This window comes from Xiphophorus maculatus, chromosome 11, assembly GCF_002775205.1.
Source record: "Xiphophorus maculatus strain JP 163 A chromosome 11, X_maculatus-5.0-male, whole genome shotgun sequence".
Taxonomy (NCBI): Eukaryota; Metazoa; Chordata; class Actinopteri; order Cyprinodontiformes; family Poeciliidae; genus Xiphophorus; species Xiphophorus maculatus.
Genome location: NC_036453.1, coordinates 2,371,473 through 2,390,254, shown reverse-complemented (window position 1 = coordinate 2,390,254; position 18,782 = coordinate 2,371,473). Strand labels below are relative to the sequence as shown.

At 41.2% G+C, this 18,782-nt stretch overlaps 1 protein-coding gene across 1 annotated transcript in view; it reads right to left on the bottom strand.

Annotated features, from left to right (window-relative positions):
- LOC102234104 (neuropeptide FF receptor 1-like) overlaps window positions 1-18,501 on the bottom strand; it is a 28,013-nt gene extending 9,512 nt beyond the window's left edge. Inside the window, exons 1-2 of the mRNA XM_005802168.2 lie at window positions 18,141-18,501; window positions 834-933 (exon numbers count right to left, since the gene is read on the bottom strand). Of these exons, the coding sequence (XP_005802225.1) occupies window positions 834-933; window positions 18,141-18,483 (443 nt within the window). The 5' untranslated portion in view covers window positions 18,484-18,501. The remainder of the gene's footprint in view (window positions 1-833; window positions 934-18,140) is intronic.
- Between the last annotated feature and the right edge of the window lie 281 nt (window positions 18,502-18,782).

The following is an 18,782-nucleotide window of genomic DNA, read 5'->3' as shown; positions in this document are numbered from 1 at the left end:
TATCATAGATTTCTGATGATTAGAGCCTAATCAGTTAATTAACACAGAATACCTGTAGAGTTTTCCAGAACCTTTAAATGGTCTCTCTCTCTCTGGTTCATAGTCCTGGGGAAGACGGAATGTTATTTTACAGTAACATTTGTAATATTTTCTCTCTTTTTGGCTTGAAATAATGATTTACAATGTTTGACTTTTTGTTGAGCTACAGTTTGCTTAACATCTCTTACAGTGCGTTCCCTTGGCGATAATAAGGGTCTCTGTTTACACTGAGAGGCAGCAGCTGCGGGTCACCAAATTCCCACACCCGCCTTGATTATAACTCTACATGCCAGCAGAAGTGGAGACATGATGGATGTGTGAAGAACAAGGAGGAGAAATCACAAGCTTTCTCTTTCAATCGTCAGGGGAAATTTAAGCTCCTTACTACAAAAGATGGATAGAGGGCATGACTTCTGAGAATACTGTATAATGTTTTTCTCCAAACTCTGGTTGAAGAAACATAATATTTGATGCATCTGTATTTGGATTTTTGGCACAGATTTCGTACATTGCTCTTGTGGATGTGGGAGAGTTGTGGTGAATAGCAGTGATTTTTTGCTGTTGGATTCGGAGTCTGATATTGATTTTAATGCATTGACAGTTTCTAATTCACTGTCAGCTCAGACTCGAAAGGTCACTGATATCCTACAGTGGTTCTGCTTTTGGCCTTTTTTGTGTCAAGATATGTTTAAAATGTTTGAATCTTTCCACAATATTTTCTACAACTGGTCCAAGAACCACATTCTTTGGAATTATGAATTTAGAAAAATTATTTTTATGGTTGCCAAACTCACCTTTCAATGGCAATTGCTACCAGGGTGAATACCGAGGCTGACACGGACACGCCCTGCACAAACCCACTCATCTTGCACACTGTGTTGGAGAAGGGCCATCCTAAGGGTAAGACAGAGAAAGAAGATTAAAAACATGTGCTTAATGTTGGAATAAGAAATGTTTCACACAGTCAGACTCAGTTCTGTTGGGGATCAAAATTGCAATGTTTGTTACTTTTTCAGCTGGTGTGTTTTGTGTGTCAAACCAACAAAACCCTTTGAAAAACCTGTTTTCCTCCTCGCCTGGGGTGGCACTGCAACAAGAGCCATTGAAGGAAACGGCACAAACTTCTGAAAAAGGGATGAGTGCAACTTCCTTCTTCTCAAAATGTAAACAAAAAGTGGAGTGTCGTCACTTAGCGCTTGTAGGACTTCTCTTTTGTCGTTGGTAAAAAAAAAAACACTAGTCATTTCTCCTGCTAGCGCTTTTGCTGTAGTTGTATTTACCCAGGATGCCCCACACTGTAGTCCACTTCCTGCTTTTGGAGCGGTCTCTACTCCACTTGGTGGTCACATATGCATTCAAACTGCTCCATAGTTCACTTCAGTCAAACAAAGACCGAGGCTTTCAGGCGGACCAGATTTAGCTTTTTTTTATCCGCATCAGAGTTCATTACACATTCACACCTCCTCAAACGAACCGGACTTTTCTAGACAAATGAACTGGAGTTCGATTAAAGCGGACTAAACAGGCCTGGTGTGAATTCACCGCAGATGTCATCTTGTCTGTTCTGTTTTGAAGTTATATATATTTTGTTTTTAGTAACTAAGGTCATTTATGTAGGTCAAAACGGGGGAAAAGCCTGCCCTCATGTGTTCTTTACAGGAATTGCAAACCCAGCAACCTTTGGTTATTTGAAACAAAACTTTATTGAACAGCAGTAGCAGTCAAGCAGACAATATGGCGTCAGTACCCACTTTGTGAGGTCTGGTTGGAGTGAATATCTGCAGACATTGTCATTTATAGCTGCATTGCCGGTGTGTACTGCGGGAGTAATTCTGTGGGATTATTTCCGTGCCAGATGTAGTTTACTAATGTGTTATTTGACTGTACAATAAGTTTCTTTGTTATGCAAATTCAAGCGATTCGAGAGGTTATCACATATGGTGTTGGTAGCATAGATTTATAGATGTATTTAGGATGGTATTTGGCAGAAACTGAGTGTAGAAGTGCATTCTATGCTGCACATATTCATGTATTTATTGTATTCTTTGTCTTGGTTTCAGTTTCACCCTTTTGGTCAATTAACCTTCTGACAACGGTCTTCGGTCTTTAGGGTTTTGATTAGAGAAAGGTGTTAGCCAGCCTTTGCATCAGACATGCATCAGTAACGGCACACTGTCTTTACATTTTAAGAACAGTATAGGTGAAAACTTTATTTTTGGCAGTTTGGATCTTTCTTAATCTCTTTATTTACAGATGATTTATATATATATATGTATTCTATTAACATACTGTCACAGTCTAATAGCTAATACCTATAATAGAACATGGGAAACTCTGCTGAAGCACAGACACATTGAGAAACATGTACATGAATTGACATTGACCTCAGGGAAGATAAGATTCCTGTTCAATAGGGAACCAGCACTTCTTCACACAGCTACCTGCAGAGGACGGCTGAGGTAGCAATGGTCTCAGTGATATTGCTCTTCCTCTAGCGTAGCACTCACTCCAACGCTTATAAACAGTAGTGATTTGATTGTGATAATTGCATCCAAAAATGCTGTAGACTTGTGAATCATGGCTGAAACAAAACAAAATGTTTTTTAAGAACAGCTTAACATGACTAATTAGGTGGTACAGTATAAAATACACTCAAAAAACCATATAATTGCACCTTTTAAAGGAGCGGGCTAATAGGCTTTGTACCACAGGGGGGTCTGAAACCCTGAGGGGCGGCGTTTTAAAAGTGTCCGTGTTCTGAATCACACCAATCAAAAGGATTAATTACCTTCTTAGAATGTCATCGAATTCAGAAAGAGGCTTGGCTGTGAGTCATTCATTTCATTTGGGTGCTTAACTGGGAAGAAATCTGAAGCGTTCTTGTTGTTTGTCATGTGTAGTAGAAGAAAGAGTAACAAATGTTGAGGTGTATATTTTTGGAGTAAACAGAAGTATATTAAATATACTTTTAACTGTCGCTTTGACGTGGTTTGGTGTTCAAGTTCACCATCTCAAATTCTAGTGGATATATTCAGATCATCTGATGAAATAATGTGTGTGTATCCTTGGAAGGTTTTTATAAAACCATTTTTAATGTGTCTTTCATTCAAGTACATTCATTCATAATTAGATTTTTTTTTTTTGTTTTGTTTTTCTATATTTTACATTTTCTCCACCTGTCCAATTATTCTACGCCTGCTGCTAGGAATCAAAGCACCAAAGTCATTGGATTATATGAGATTTCCCACTAACATTACAAACTTCAATGTGTTTTATTGAGATTTTACACCAAAAAAGTAGCAGATAATTGTGAAGTTGAAGAACAATTCAAGATTTCCAATAGTTCTTCTTAAAAATTTGTATTCAGGTCTGTGAACTCCTCACAGAGCGCTAGCGCTCATCGTATCAGCCATCAGACGAGACGTCGGCGTCTTATTCAGGCTTTGGGGCGACAAACCTCTCATACTCGGGAGCGGCTTCTCATGTAGCGTCTTTGGAAATTACAGAAAAGTTATGGATTCAACACTATGGAATGACAGACTCAACTTTTGATGAACTAAGTGATGCTGAGGGAGCTCTGGAGGAGCCAGTGCCTACAAATAAGGCTCATTGCTTCTGTATGCAAACTTGTGTGATGGGGAAAAAAAGTGTTTCCACTGCAGTTTTGCAAAATACACAAATTTCGATGCAATAATTCTCAAAAACTGTTATCGAAACATTTGTTTATTCCAAACTGGCATGTTTCCATAAAGCATACGTATTTTTGTAATTTCAATTTGCTACATGTCCATTGACCTTAAAATTGCACAAATCGGAAATGCAAAAATAAATTAACCTGATAAAAACACAACAATTAAAAAAAAAGACTCCTGTTTTCGCTAATAGGTTTTGGTGCTTGGATGAGGTGGGTTTTTGGCTCTATGTAAATTTATTTATTTCTCAAAGCTGGAATGGAAACATTTTTTTTTTTGCATCACACATGTCGCATGATCAACAGTCCAATGTTACTACTGACAAAAACCACAAAGAAGAAGACGACAGGAAGTAGTTAGAAGATTAGAGATTAGATAGCATTTATTGTCATTGAACAGAATTCAACGAAATTTCCATTGCAGCTCCCGTGCAAAAGGTCAAATATATACAGTATAAATAAAATAAACAAACACACAATAATAATAATAACAATATATACAACTAAATTAACTAAAGGCACTCAACCACACCAAAGAAGTAGCAGCAGGTCCAATTATGGCAAAGTACAGATAATGTGACAGTGCAAAGTGCAGAACAATATGGCTGTGTGGGGGTGGGGGATATGTATGTGTGACTGCGAGGTTATGATATGTGTGGGAGGGGGGGGCGGCAGGGAGTAATGGCTCTGACGGCTGTGGGGAAGAAACTGTTTCTCAGTCTATTTGTTGTAGTCCGTATATTCCTGTACCGCTTGCCTGATGGCAGCGGCACAAACAGTCTGTGGCCCGGGTGGCTGGAATCCATCGCTATGGATCCAGCTCTCTTCTTGACCCGGTCTGTGTAAATGGAGTCCAGGTCTGGGAGGGGGCATCCCACAATGCCTTGTGCTGTTCTCACCACCCGTGTCAGTTGTTTCCTCTCCAATGCTGTGCAGCTACCATACCACACAGTCATGTTGAGGCAGAGGATGCTCTCGATCATCGCCCTGTAAAAGTTCACGAGCAGCCGTGAGGAAAGTCCAGCCCGTCTCAGTTTCCTGAGGAAGAAGAGCCTTTGTTGTGCTTTCTTCACCAGGTGGGAGGTGTTTGTGTTCCAGGAGAGGTCAGACGTGATGTGGAGGCCCAGGAACTTGATGTTGTCCACACGTTCCACCACTTCTCCATCTATGAGAAGGGGAGTGTGAGCCGTCCTCCTGGACCTTCTGTAGTCCACAATGACCTCCTTGGTCTTCCCTGTGTTCAGCACCAGGTTGTTGGCTGAACACCACTGAGTGAGCTGCAGAATCTCCTCTCTGTAGTGGGTCTCGTTGTTGTCTGAAATGAGACCCACTACTGTTGTGTCGTCCGCGTACTTCACGACTGTGTTGGTGGGGTGGATGGCCACGCAGTCGTGTGTAAACAGGGTGAAGAGAGCTGGGCTGAGCACACAGCCCTGCGGCGTGCCTGTGTTGAGGACCAGTGGGGACGATGTTGAGCCACTTATTCTCACCACCTGAGGCCTGTTGGTAAGGAAGTCTCTGATCCAGTGGCACAGTGAAGCGGGCAGCCCCACCTCGAGTAGCTTCAGCACCAGCTTGTCTGGGATGACGGTATTAAATGCTGAGCTGAAGTCTACAAATAGCATCCTGACGTAGGTGTTGGGATGCTGCAGATGGGTCAGGGCTGTGTGCAGAGTGATGGAGACAGCATCCTCTGTTGACCGGTTCGCTCTGTAGGCGAACTGAAGGCTGTCCAGGTTTGCGGGGATGAAGTCTCTGATGTACCTCAGAAGAATCCTCTCAAATGGTGGCAGGCATGCTTTTTAATAACTTATTGCATGAACAAACTTCTTCATGTATGAGTTTCTTATTTAATGGAAACACCACAGTTGCTAAATAGTTTTTTCCTTTTTAACATTAGCAGAATACCGACAAAGCTTTATGCACATTTGCAATGGAAATACAGTTTTTGTGTGGCAGAAAACTGTCACTCTACATTATCCCGAATATGCCTCCTCTACTGTGAAGCATAGTTGTGGCTGCATCATGCTGAGGGGACGTAAAGCTGGTAGACATACCTCAACAGAGCTACGTATGTTAACCACGGGCAAAGGTGGATTTACAAAGTATTGATCCAGTGTGTGAGAACACAAATCCTCGCCCCACTTTGTAGATTTTTATTGTAAAAAGACTAAAATAATGCGCCGCTTTGCTGCAGTCGATCACAAAATGATCAACGACATTGTTTTCTGGTTGAAGCTTGACACAATGTGGAAGAGTTGAAGAGTGGTACCATGTTAAATTTAACTTGATTCCAAATCCTAAACACTCCTGCTGCTCTTGCCACTGCTAAGCTATCCAGGCGTTGGATCTTATTCTTCATTCTCTCTTAAAAACAGAGAGTTGTGAACTGCATGGTGCAAAACGTTCAAGTTGAAATACTGTAGCTCTGAGCTAACGGCACAATAGTGTACAGAACAATTGACACCTGAAAAGAACTGCTGTTGGTGGAGAATTTCATTATGTTTGTGCTGTGGGAAAGTGGAGCCTTTTCTGTCACAGCAGCTTCCTCACGAACACATCCCTGCGACTAAAAGGCAGAGCATTTCATTGATTCTGCCAGGTCAGACTCTTCAACATGCAGAGTGCTGATCATGTTGAAAAATCACCGGAGAGATGAAAGTCAGAAATTCCTACCAATTCACCATGCCATGCCCCACCTTGTTTCTTACCTTTCAATCAATCAATCAAATTTTATTTGTATAGCACATTTCAGCAGCAAGGCATTTCAAAGTGCTTTCCATCATATCAAACACAGAAACACAAAGCAACATAGAATCAACAATCAAAACACGACATTAATTCAGGTTCCATCAATAAATTTGTAATTGATTACGTTTCAAACACAATCCTGGGTTTTTAGTCGAGTTTGCATCCATAAAGGTTTACCTGTTACACTCCTACTGTGTTATATGGAACAAAATACCTGTTGCTATTATTATTCCCGCTCACAATCACAGTTTAAAACGATGTAAACAGCATTTTAATGGGCTTCTGGCACAAGGCTCCGTACAACTCTTTCACAGAATTTCGAGCAGGGACTCGCTCGTCCCTCGCGGATTTTTGTGCAATTCTATGGTACCTGATAGTGTCTAGAATTTATAGGGTTTCCGTTACGCACAGTTTTCCATATCCGCTATGAATAGAGTCTGGCAGTTGCTGCAGAGCCTTCTATTCTGGCTTTCTTTGAGGTCAAAGGCGACTGGATTTTCATTATACTGAATTGCATCTGAAAAAATATAAAGTCACGCAACCTCTCAAAAAGCTCACCATATCTTGTCGCGCCTAATTAAATGAATACAGGGCTGAACAAAATGCTTTTGTTTGTATCTTTAGACATTCTGTGTGGTCTCCTCCACACTTTGGCATGATGCGGGTTCAACATATTTAGGTTTTCTTTGACAAATACAGAATAATTAACTCTGTGATTGAAGTGCGCACTTGTTTATGATATTACAAAGCTGGAGGGAGAGAATAGGAGGGCGACGAGGAAGAACCCCCCCCCCCCCCCCCCCCCCAAATCCAAATCAATACACTTCAATATCACAGTCATATTTCTGAAACATTAATGAACGTAACATTTTGTTATTGCAAATGTTATATTAATGATATTTGCTCTATCTATCTATGGAATCCAATTTCAAATATATTTAATTGCTAAAATCAATCAGGACCGATCCAGTAGTGACTGATTACTATCAAGAAGAAAAATGTAAAAAAAAAAAAAAAATCTATTTTAAATATTGTAATTTTAAAATATAACATATATATAAAATTGTACAGTGTTAAATGTAACCAAAAGAGAAAAGAGAGAAATAAAAGAATGTGAGAACAAAATAAGTTAAACATATGCTTAAAGATATGCTTTGAGTTGTCCTTCAAAACTGAGTAGCCTTGAGGTCTCCAGGAAGATCATTCTTTTTTTAAAATAAGAAAAACGGCTGACATTAGTTTCTAATCCTGAGATTCAAAAGGAGTCAAACTTGAATCATTTTTGTTAAGACACAAATCTATCATTACTCCTGCGACACGTCTCTGACAAAGATGTTCTGGTAAATAAAACCCAGCAGAGTAACCAGATGATTTTTCATTTTCTCAAGCTATCAGTGGCAGAGCTTTTAGCAGGTTTGGTCTCCAATCTAAAAACTTAATCCGGTATGGAGCAGGTCCTGCTTCCAGCATAAGTTCCCATGGGAACCATGTCTACATAAGGATGATTGACGGCACTGAAACTCACTTCCTGTCCTACTGCCATCTGCTGAAACACACCAAGGTTTGTACTGTCCAGACATAGTTGCAGTTTTAGAAAATGTATAAAAAGATGGTGTTTATAAAAGTCACTGCAGCTTCAAGTTTCATTGTTAAAGCTTGCAGCTAATTAAGACATAATGTCCTAAATACTTCAAAACTGAAGTAATTATCCAATATGTGCAGACAAAGTTCTGTTTAGACGAAGACGAAGAAAAAAATGATAATTTTTTAATCATTGTGGACTGTTGGTTTCAGTCCTGCAGAGTTCCAACCAGACACTTTAGCAAAAAAAGTAGAGAGCAGAGTTCAATCTAAACACTTCAAGGCAGAGGTCAGGAAAAAAACACATTTATCATACAAGAAATACCAATAAATAAAAGTAGGATATACAGTAAACAGGACTTTACTGTGGTCAGATCATGGTAGCTGGTCAGGACTGAACCTTTGCTGTAACTAAATTAGAGCAGGTTTTGTGCCCTTAGTTCTGCTTCCGGTTCATGACTTCCAGTATTACACCTCCTACACCTCGGCGTCTGCAGCTAGGACTTCACTTTGGCACTCTCGACGTAATTAACATACACCTCAGCATGCCGCTGCTCATGTCGGCCGTGGAGAGCAGGCTCATGTGCGTAGTTTCATGTTGCTACAGTAACAGAATAGAGACTCAATGAACGATGAAGCTACGAAGCCCCGTTGGATCAGCCAGTCGTTGAAGCAGAGATGAAGAGATGAAGGTTCTTCTGCTCAGTGCAGATTCTCAACAACTTCAGTGTTATTACTTATTAGCACTTCCACTCATCTGTGATATTTCTTTATTCACATCAACTTCAATTGCTAAAGGCAGCGCTCGTTAACAGTTGCATTCGTTTCATTCAACTCCAAAGACCTCATTTGCTCTTTTTTTGCTTTTTTTTCTTTGAAACAGATGTCAGACATGAACTGTGTTCTGGAGTTGAACAGCTTGATGTTCTTTTGTTTCTTACTTTCAAGTGTGAATCTGAGATTGCAAAAGGACAAGTGTGCAGATAAATATGAAGTGCCAAGATGAATTAAAAACTAAAATAGTCCTTGTTGTTTATAACAGTTTGCACGCAGCTTTAAAAGTAAGACAGAAGCTCAAGCAACTTCCAGGTGCCAGTAATCATAAAACTGCACAAATTGATATTAGAAAAATAAATTTGCCTAATGGAAATGGAACAATTTTGAAAATAACTCGTGTTTGTTGATTAAAAGTTCTTGCACTTGGATGAGGTGTATGAGGTTGATGTATTTTGCCAAAGTTCAATGGAAAGACTTTTTCCACATCACAAGTCATGTGATCAACAGCCAGTTGTTACTACTGGCAAAAACCACAAAGAAGAAAACAGGAACTGGTTGGTTTGGTAAAATTATCTATGGATCACTACATCTTCCCCAGAACGCCGCACACACAGCCACGCCTAAGTATGATGGACTTGTTGCTCCAACGCCTGAATAAAAAGCTGACGTCTCCTCTAATGGCTGACAAGAGCTAGCGCCATGGCTGAATTGTGAATATATCTCTTTTTTTTATTTTTAATGACTTATCATGTGAGCAAGTTTATTCACATGTGACTGTAATTTTATTTCTTATTTAATTAAATCACCGCAATTGCAAAGTTGTGTTTTTTCGACATTAGCCGAATTTGTGCACACTTGTAACGGAAACACACCTTCTGTCTACTGCGTTGTTTTCATTTCTGGGCCACAGATGTGTTTTCTACGATGAGGATGTCTTTGTTCCAAATTGCTCTGTTCATCATTCACTATTCCAGATACTTCCAGTAGTGATTTAAAAAGGTTTTGCACTCGCCTTCCTGTTATTTCCCCAGTTATGTGTAATTATGCATCCCAGTTCCTGTTAGCTTGTAGGAGCCCTCTTTGGATTCCCACACTTCCTCTTTCAAAAACAGATTGTAATGAGATTTAATAAAACCGGGCTCTGATACTTGGGCTATAAGTTACATAAGTTATAAAGCCTTCATAACTTATGTAAAATAAATAAATATGTTTCATTAACTGGAAAACAAGAGGGCTCACCCTAAGAACATTTTTCACAAGTTCAACAACATAGTGCTTTCAGTCAGAGGCTGACTGAAACCCACAGCCATCACTGTTATTAGCTCTCCAAGAAACATATATGAAGATTACCATCTAAATTACATTTAAGTTTAATTAAGTATTAGTGAAATGAACTGAATTAAATTCAGCTGTCAATCCTCCTAGTTAGTGAGAGTTCCACTAAATTATCCACAAGGTCGGACTTTGGGGGAAGCAAATGGCTGCAGAGCTCCACCATCTGCTCTCCAGGTGTTAATAAGCATTAGAAAAGTCAGTTTATGACAGTCCAATTAGGAAAAAGATTGAATAGTCTTAATTAGAGAAGGAGCAAATCTACAATGAAATGACTGAAAAAGTAAAGAATGAAAATGTGACAAAGGGCCCAGTCAAAGTTCAGATCTAAACAAGGCTGATGTTCTGTGATGGGATCTTAAGTGAGCTTTGCACAAATGAATATTTTCCAGCCTCAAAGAACTAAAGTTATGCAGTAAGTAAGATTTGAGAAAAATCTCAACACAGCTCATCTCCTTCAGCTTTCTGCAACTAAAAGTGGTTCTTAGTGTTGGTGGTGGTGGGGGGTCTTCCCCTCTGGTGTGGTGGTGGCTGTTGGGCCATAATGTGGAGTCGTGGGGTCCGGGATGGTCACCTATGGCTTCTGGGGACGGGTTGGACTGACTGTGAGCTGTGGGAACTGAGCAAAGTCCTGATAAGGATCCTGATCCCTTAATCCCACTGGGGGAAATCCAACATGTGTTGGATGACAGAAAGACCGGGTCTTTCTGGGTCCTAGTCCGTGACAGAGGGCTGCTGCGTCCTTGTGGAAAACCCAGAGCGGCGGAGATATCAGAGGCTTACAGCCCAGTGCGGCTTATATATGTACGTTTCCAGTTGTTTGTTTTTTTTACTTTGTGGGTGCGGCTCATAGTGAGGTGCGCTCTGTAGTCCAGAAAATACGGTAACTGGTTAAAAGTGGAATAATGGAAGGAGTCTGCAAAAATTCATAATAGGGTACATTTAGTAGAATCCCACTAATTCTACTGTGATGAAATGAACTTATTAGTAGACGGGACCTTTCGTCTTTATCTATTTTGAATGAAAACCATTTTGTTCCTAAGAAATGAGGAAAAAACAACGTCTAATTTCAAAAATAAAGGATTTACTCAAAACTCTACAAAGTGAGTAATCTCTATCTTTGAAAAAGAAAACTTTATCAAAGGCATCATCAGAAATCTGCCAAATGTCAGATTTATTCAGCACAAAAAGAAGACTGACATCTTACATTCTCTTTTTTTATTAGAAAAGTGGACAAAAACCCCCACTTGCAACAGAATTAAAAAGCGAAAAGTTAAAGAGCAATATAAAGCAGTAGTTTCAAGTTTATAGACACTGTGACAAATCAGTAACATTTTAAACTTCAACAACGAAACCACAAGATACTGAACTTAGTGAAAACTTGTTTTTTAAAGTTCCTTTTCAATTGGGATGAGAGTAAACCTGAGACTTCAAAGAAGAAGGGTTTTGCTGACATAAGAGTGACGGTCCTCCAAACATACAGCAGACAGACACACTGCTTTGCACTTCACTGCACTCAATCTCAGACGTACGCAGCAGAGATTTGATGAATCTTAAAACGGCATCCAGCAAGGTTTTACCCATGAATCCATGACAACAGAATATTATGATGAAACAAATTCAAAATCATAAAAAAAACATCTTAAAGTCAGGCTCCAAAGTGGAATTGAAAGTTGCCAGTGCCAGAACAAAAGCTTCTAGTTCCTGAAAGACAACTTCTGTGCAATCAGTCCAAACACCATTGATGGCTGAAGAGCTTCAAGTGCCAACTTTTCAGATGCAACACCTGGAGGGACAAAAGCAACCACGATTCAGGTTGTTCTCCACCTGGGGAACCGCAACATAACAGCTCAACTAAAGCTGCTGCTATGCACAACAAAGAAACAGCAGGGTTGAGTTTCTTTTATCATCCTTTGTTATTTATCTTCATCATTCGTCAAACAGTCTTTTTGTTCTTTCAAATAAAGTTCAAATATAACAGTTCCCTTCTATGTGTCTGCAGCCTTTCCTGTATTTCTTTTTTTTTTTTTACTGTTTTCTATTAGTTTAATGATACATGAGCTTCATAGTTAAGGCATCACACAAGATTAAGAAACAACTACAAACCTCTGTCTCAGTTCGGTTGAAATTAACTCTTGTGCGGTTTGAATAGGTATGTGGACGCAAGTGGACTGGAGACCACTCCAAAAGCAGGAAATTAATTATAGAGCAGGGCATTCTGGGTAAATACAACCAAAACAAAGGCCAGAGTCCAGTGCTATCGAGGGAAATGACTCATGGTCTTTTATCAAAGACAAAAGACAAATCTTACAACTGCTAACACATGACGCGACTCCATTTTGGTTTTTGTGAAGGAGGAAGTTGCGCTCAGTGTCTTGTTCAGAAGTTTGTGTTGTTTCCTTTAGTAGTTGTTGGTGCAGCGCCACCACAGGCGAGGAGGTGAACAGATTTTTCAAGTAGTTTGGATCGTTTGACAGAGTGCAGTGTAAAAGTGAGCCACTGTAGAAATGTTGCAATTTTCAAACGGAGTCCACTGGACTATCAGGTGTGAAAACTGCCTAAATTTCCTCTGTATCCAAGATGGCTGACAAGAAGGCACACTTGCTTGTTGAGCATTCCCAGAATATCAGTCTATCTATAAAGATTTCATACATTTTAAGCAGGGTTTTAAAGAATCTCTGTTCAGTGTAAAAATAATAAAAAAATAATAATTTTTAGCGTTTTGTGGATTAGGCGTCTGCTCTCATAAGAAGCTGGACTTAAGCTCCAGGAGCCAGCAGCTCAATGATCTCTCACTGCGTTCACAAATCATTTGTGTAAAAATGACTGGAAATATTTGAGGCATTTTTGATATAAAAGATCCACAAAGGGGAGAGGTTTTGTGGACAGCTATTAGACACGAGTCATTCGTCCAAAAATTGTGTCTTTGCTTCGGCGGCCGCGACACTCGGCAGTTAGAAATGAAGAAAAGTTCATTTCATAGTCCGACTCTTGTCTCACGTTGTAATTTTCCTCCCCATGCAGCCCCATTTTCACATTATAAGCGGCACACGGTATAAATGGCTTAATAAAGAGCTGAAAATAATTATAAAGATATTGTATAAGAAATAACTACAGTTCTTGTCTGAGGCAGTACATTATTGAAAAGACTTGAATGTCAGAGTAATCTTACAATAGGCAACTCTTCTCAGTAACTCACACAAACCTTGTACATCTACACAAAGGATCTCATAAATCACAACATTATCACATTTTCTGCTTTTATTTTGACATATATGACACCCGCTCCTTATGTCAACAGCGATGAATCAGAAAACAGGGAGAAAAATGTCATAAAGAGATACAAAGACCTTTAAAGAGAATAAAAGACATTTTTTTTGCAATAATCAGCCATCTTTTTAAAAGTGTCGGAGGAGCAGAAAGCAGCCTTGAGTGTCAGATCCCACGTTCCAGTCAGTGGCTCGGAAAAAAATGAAAGAGGTTTGTGTTCACAAGCGGATAAGCCGATTTCTACATGCTGGGAGATGTGATTGTATGTGTGGCTGCTAGAGATGCTAAAAGACATGACCACTGAACCAGCTAGAAAATCTGTTGATTAGGAATCGCTTAGTTTTGTGAATACACAATAGGGAAAGATACACTGATTTCAGTTTCAAAGTGAAGTGAATAAATTCCACAACTTGCTGCAATCTGTTCAACAGCAGGATGCAGATCGAGCTCGGCTCTTTGTGGAGGAAAAGGAGAACAGGATGGATGAGTTCTGTTCATTTTAAAGGGAAATCAAAAACACACCTGGAGTACTGCTTTGATTCTTTCATGCATGTTTGAGAAATCCTTTCATCTCCCATGGCAACCATTAGGCTGTGCATAACACCTGGGAGACCTAGCATCGCCTTCAGAGCTGCAGTTTAAAATTTCCACACTTCTGCCTGACAGAATCCCTTACCCCCACTCAGCTCCACTCAGCTCCTTCAGACTAGCCAGCAGCAATTAGCAAACACCTGGTGGAACTGAGCATCAGCTGAGCTCGTTATAACATTTCTAACAACCGAAGGTAACATAGTTACTTGATTCTGCTATGAAACACATAATATTGCTCCTTTAAAAGTACTTTATTTTATATCAGCGTTGATGTAATGGTAAGCAAATATACCTTAGACTTGATGTTATCAATAGTTAAACATTTTTTTTTCAAATACTACAAAAATCAGCAGAAGCTACTCTTTCAGAAAGTAGCTCTGAAGAAAAGTAACTTCATAATCCAAATAGTTGTTTTTTTTACCAGCCACCATATATATATATATTTATATATATATATATTGAATTTTATGAAGAGTCGCCAGCGCAGTGTGAGGATGATGAGGTCGTAGTCTTTGTCTGTGGACACTTTAAAATCAGGAGACGTTGATCATGTGATTGATTGCCATGAGAAATCAATCACATGGCAAGGCAAACGTTCCCATCCCTGGATGAATTACATTGCTGTTAGCTGTGGCCGAGGGGATTCAACCTGAAATGTGTTTGGGTAAGGCTCTGACCGCACTGCCCACTGCTGTTACACGTCTCGTCCGCTCCCTGAGGAGCCACCTCTAACCTCCGAGCGCTGGAGGGGGAGCGGAGCTGTTTATAAAAAAATCAGTTCGGCCTTCGGGTCGGTCTCACCAGGCTGTACTTCCCTGAGATGCTGTAGCAAGTTTTAAAGTTCACAGAAGTTGATATTACTTCCAATCACTGCTCCCCTTATTAAAAGCACTTTAGTTAGCTTCAGGGTGACCATTGAAACGTGCGAGCTTAGCCAGACACCTGCTGGTGCTTCGTTTCATTCTTAAATTACACTAAGTCAGCCATTCAGGGGCTCAGATCTCATTAAGCAGAGCTCTGCGGGAAGGAACACTGACGCCTGAAAGTGCGCCTCCTCTCATCACTGTAATCAGCTCTGCTCTCGGCTCACCAGGCTGTCTGCAAACACGGCACCCGCCTAAGCACTGCTGGCGTTAACCCTTTTAAGAACGGGCTGCATCTAACCTGTGCAAAAATATGTTCACATAAAAAATATTCTCTTTAATACAAAATTTCCTGATGGCTCTTAGCATTTATAATACAGTAATAACTGTAGTGCAGCAAAAAAACACACAAAAAACCCCATAAGCCACGACATATTTTCTTTTCAATACCTTAAAGCTACAAGATGCAAATGCTATAAAAAAAAAGTTGTTTTGTTAAACATATTTGTTAAAACGTATATGGTATGAGACAGATAATGAAAGACGTGAGCTCCTCTGCCTTCTCGCAGTACTAGTTGTAGAAACATGCCACTAATCAATCAGAGCCAAGGAGGAGGGTCTTAATGCTGTTAATCATCCCATACACTGAAAAAAGTCGGAACTGAAAAAAGGTATTAAGCAGGCCAAGCTCCAGTACAAACAGCAGATTGAGGAACATTTCATCAACAACAACCCCCGAAGCATGTGGAGAGGCATTAGAACCATGACGGACTACAAACACAGCACTCAGCTGACCAGCCGCGACCCCACCCTGCCTGACACCTTAAACAGTTTCTTTGCCCGCTTTGACACGGCGGGCAGCAGAGAAGCCGCACATCTACCCCAACTGGAAGAGCAGCACCAGCCCCTCGTCTTACAGAAGCATCAGGTGACGTCCACCCTGAGGAGGATCAACACCCACAAAGCTCCAGGACCGGACAAGGTGTCAGGCCAGACGCTGAAAACCTGCGCCGACCAGCTGGCAGGAGTGTTTCTGGACATTTTCAATCTGTCCCTGCAGCTCGCCATGGTTCCTGAGTGCCTCAAGTCTTCCACCATCATCCCTGTACCGAAGAAGAGGTCCATCACCAGCCTGAACGATTACCGGCCCGTCGCTCTGACCCCGGTGATCATGAAGTGCTTTGAGAGGATTCTTCTGAGGTACATCAGAGACTTCATCCCCGCAAACCTGGACAGCCTTCAGTTCGCCTACAGAGCGAACCGGTCAACAGAGGATGCTGTCTCCATCACTCTGCACACAGCCCTGACCCATCTGCAGCATCCCAACACCTACGTCAGGATGCTATTTGTAGACTTCAGCTCAGCATTTAATACCGTCATCCCAGACAAGCTGGTGCTGAAGCTACTCGAGGTGGGGCTGCCCGCTTCACTGTGCCACTGGATCAGAGACTTCCTTACCAACAGGCCTCAGGTGGTGAGAATAAGTGGCTCAACATCGTCCCCACTGGTCCTCAACACAGGCACGCCGCAGGGCTGTGTGCTCAGCCCAGCTCTCTTCACCCTGTTTACACACGACTGCGTGGCCATCCACCCCACCAACACAGTCGTGAAGTACGCGGACGACACAACAGTAGTGGGTCTCATTTCAGACAACAACGAGACCCACTACAGAGAGGAGATTCTGCAGCTCACTCAGTGGTGTTCAGCCAACAACTTGGTGCTGAACACAGGGAAGACCAAGGAGGTCATTGTGGATTACAGAAGGTCCAGGAGGACGGCTCACACTCCCCTTCTCATAGATGGAGAAGTGGTGGAACGTGTGGACAACATCAAGTTCCTGGGCCTCCACATCACTTCTGACCTCTCCTGGAACACAAACACCTCCCACCTGGTGAAGAAAGCACAACAAAGGCTCTTCTTCCTCAGGAAACTGACACGGGCTAGACTTTCCTCACGGCTGCTCGTGAACTTTTACAGGGTGATGATCGAGAGCATCCTCTGCCTCAACATGACTGTGTGGTATGGCAGCTGCACAGCACTGGAGAGGAAACAACTGACACGGGTGGTGAGAACAGCACAAGGCATTGTAGGATGCCCCCTCCCAGACCTGGACTCCATTTACACAGACCGGGTCAAGAAGAGAGCTGGATCCATAGCCATGGATTCCAGCCACCCAGGCCACAGACTGTTTGTGCCGCTGCCATCAGGCAAGCGGTACAGGAATATACGGACTACAACAAATAGACTGAGAAACAGTTTCTTCCCCACAGCCGTCAGAGCCATTACTCCCTGCCGCCCCCCCCTCCCACACATATCATAACCTCGCAGTCACACATACATATCCCCCACCCCCACACAGCCATATTGTTCTGCACTTTGCACTGTCACATTATCTGTACTTTGCCATAATTGGACCTGCTACTACTTCTTTGGTGTGGTTGAGTGCCTTTAGTTAATTTAGTTGTATATATTGTTATTATTATTATTGTGTGTTTGCTTATTTATACTGTATATATTTGACCTTTTGCACGGGAGCTGCAATGGAAATTTCGTTGAATTCTGTTCAATGACAATAAATGCTATCTATCTATCTTATCTATCTATCTATCTATACAAGCGCTGCTCACTCTCCCCCTCTTGCTCTTGGCTACGCTAGAGCTTCTTCCCTGCCATTAATGCTGAGGTAAGGTGAGTTAGGTAAGGTAAGGTTTTTATTTTCAGCAACAAGGCAGTTCAAAGTGCTTTACATGAATTAGAAGAAAATGCAACAAAACAACAAACCAAAGGAAAGACAAAAAAGCAGCAAAAGAAAAAAACCCCCAAAAAGTACAAAATGCTAATGCTAACGCTAATACTAGTGCTAGCTAGCATAGCCACCAATAGAGGCGGATAATCGGTTTTCTTGTAACAGCAACTTATTTCTCCGCACATTTAGAATCGCGTACATGAGGATGATTGACAGCGCTAAGACTCTCATCCTGGCTCTAATTGGTTGGAGCAGTGCATTGCTTCAGATGACATTTGTAGCACTGGAAGGAGCTTGATTTTTTTTCTTTTTATTTCTTTTATTTTATTTTTTACAAATTGTCTGTGAAACAGTGACAGTTTTAATAAATGTGTAAAACCTTTTGTTATATATATAAAAGTTACACACTGCAGCTTTAAATGATCAAACACACATTTTCAATTGTATATATTTTTTTTTACCAGTAAGAAGTCCATAAGTTTGATAACCGAACACTTACCTGTGATGAGGTTGTCCACCAGAGTTGTAGGGATGCAGAAGATCCCCACGAGGAGGTCGCTGACCGCCAGGTTGAGGATGAAGAGGTTGGTCACTGTGCGCATGCATCGGTTCTCCATGACGATCAGACACACCAGGACGTTTCCCACCATGCACAGCAGGAAGATGAAGGAGTAGGCCAGGATGTAGCTGGCCGCTACGTACAGGGAGTGTTGGTAGTAGGGGAAGAAGGTGAGGTTGGTGAAGTTTGCAGAGCCATCCAAGCTGCCGTTGAGAAGGGTTGCCATGACGGCGGACCCCTCCGTCTCCATGGCTCCCTCGCCCATGTTCTCCAGGACCTCCATCTTTTACATGTGGCAGCACGAACTGCACGGGAGCCAAACAGAGAAAACTGAGACGATTGACGATTCCCTGACTGACAACACAGTCAATGGGGGAAAATGTAACAGGAATAAACTAATAAAATTCTAACATTTATATTTTTAGAAATATAAAATAGCGCTTGCAATGGCAGCTAACAGCAACCTCTATCTATGTGTATCCTCTATTTGAATAGGTCAGTCAGTAAGATGAATACCTGTTTGTTTTTTTATGTGGATAAATGTACACATTTTGTTTCATTTTTTTTCATGCTATAACCACA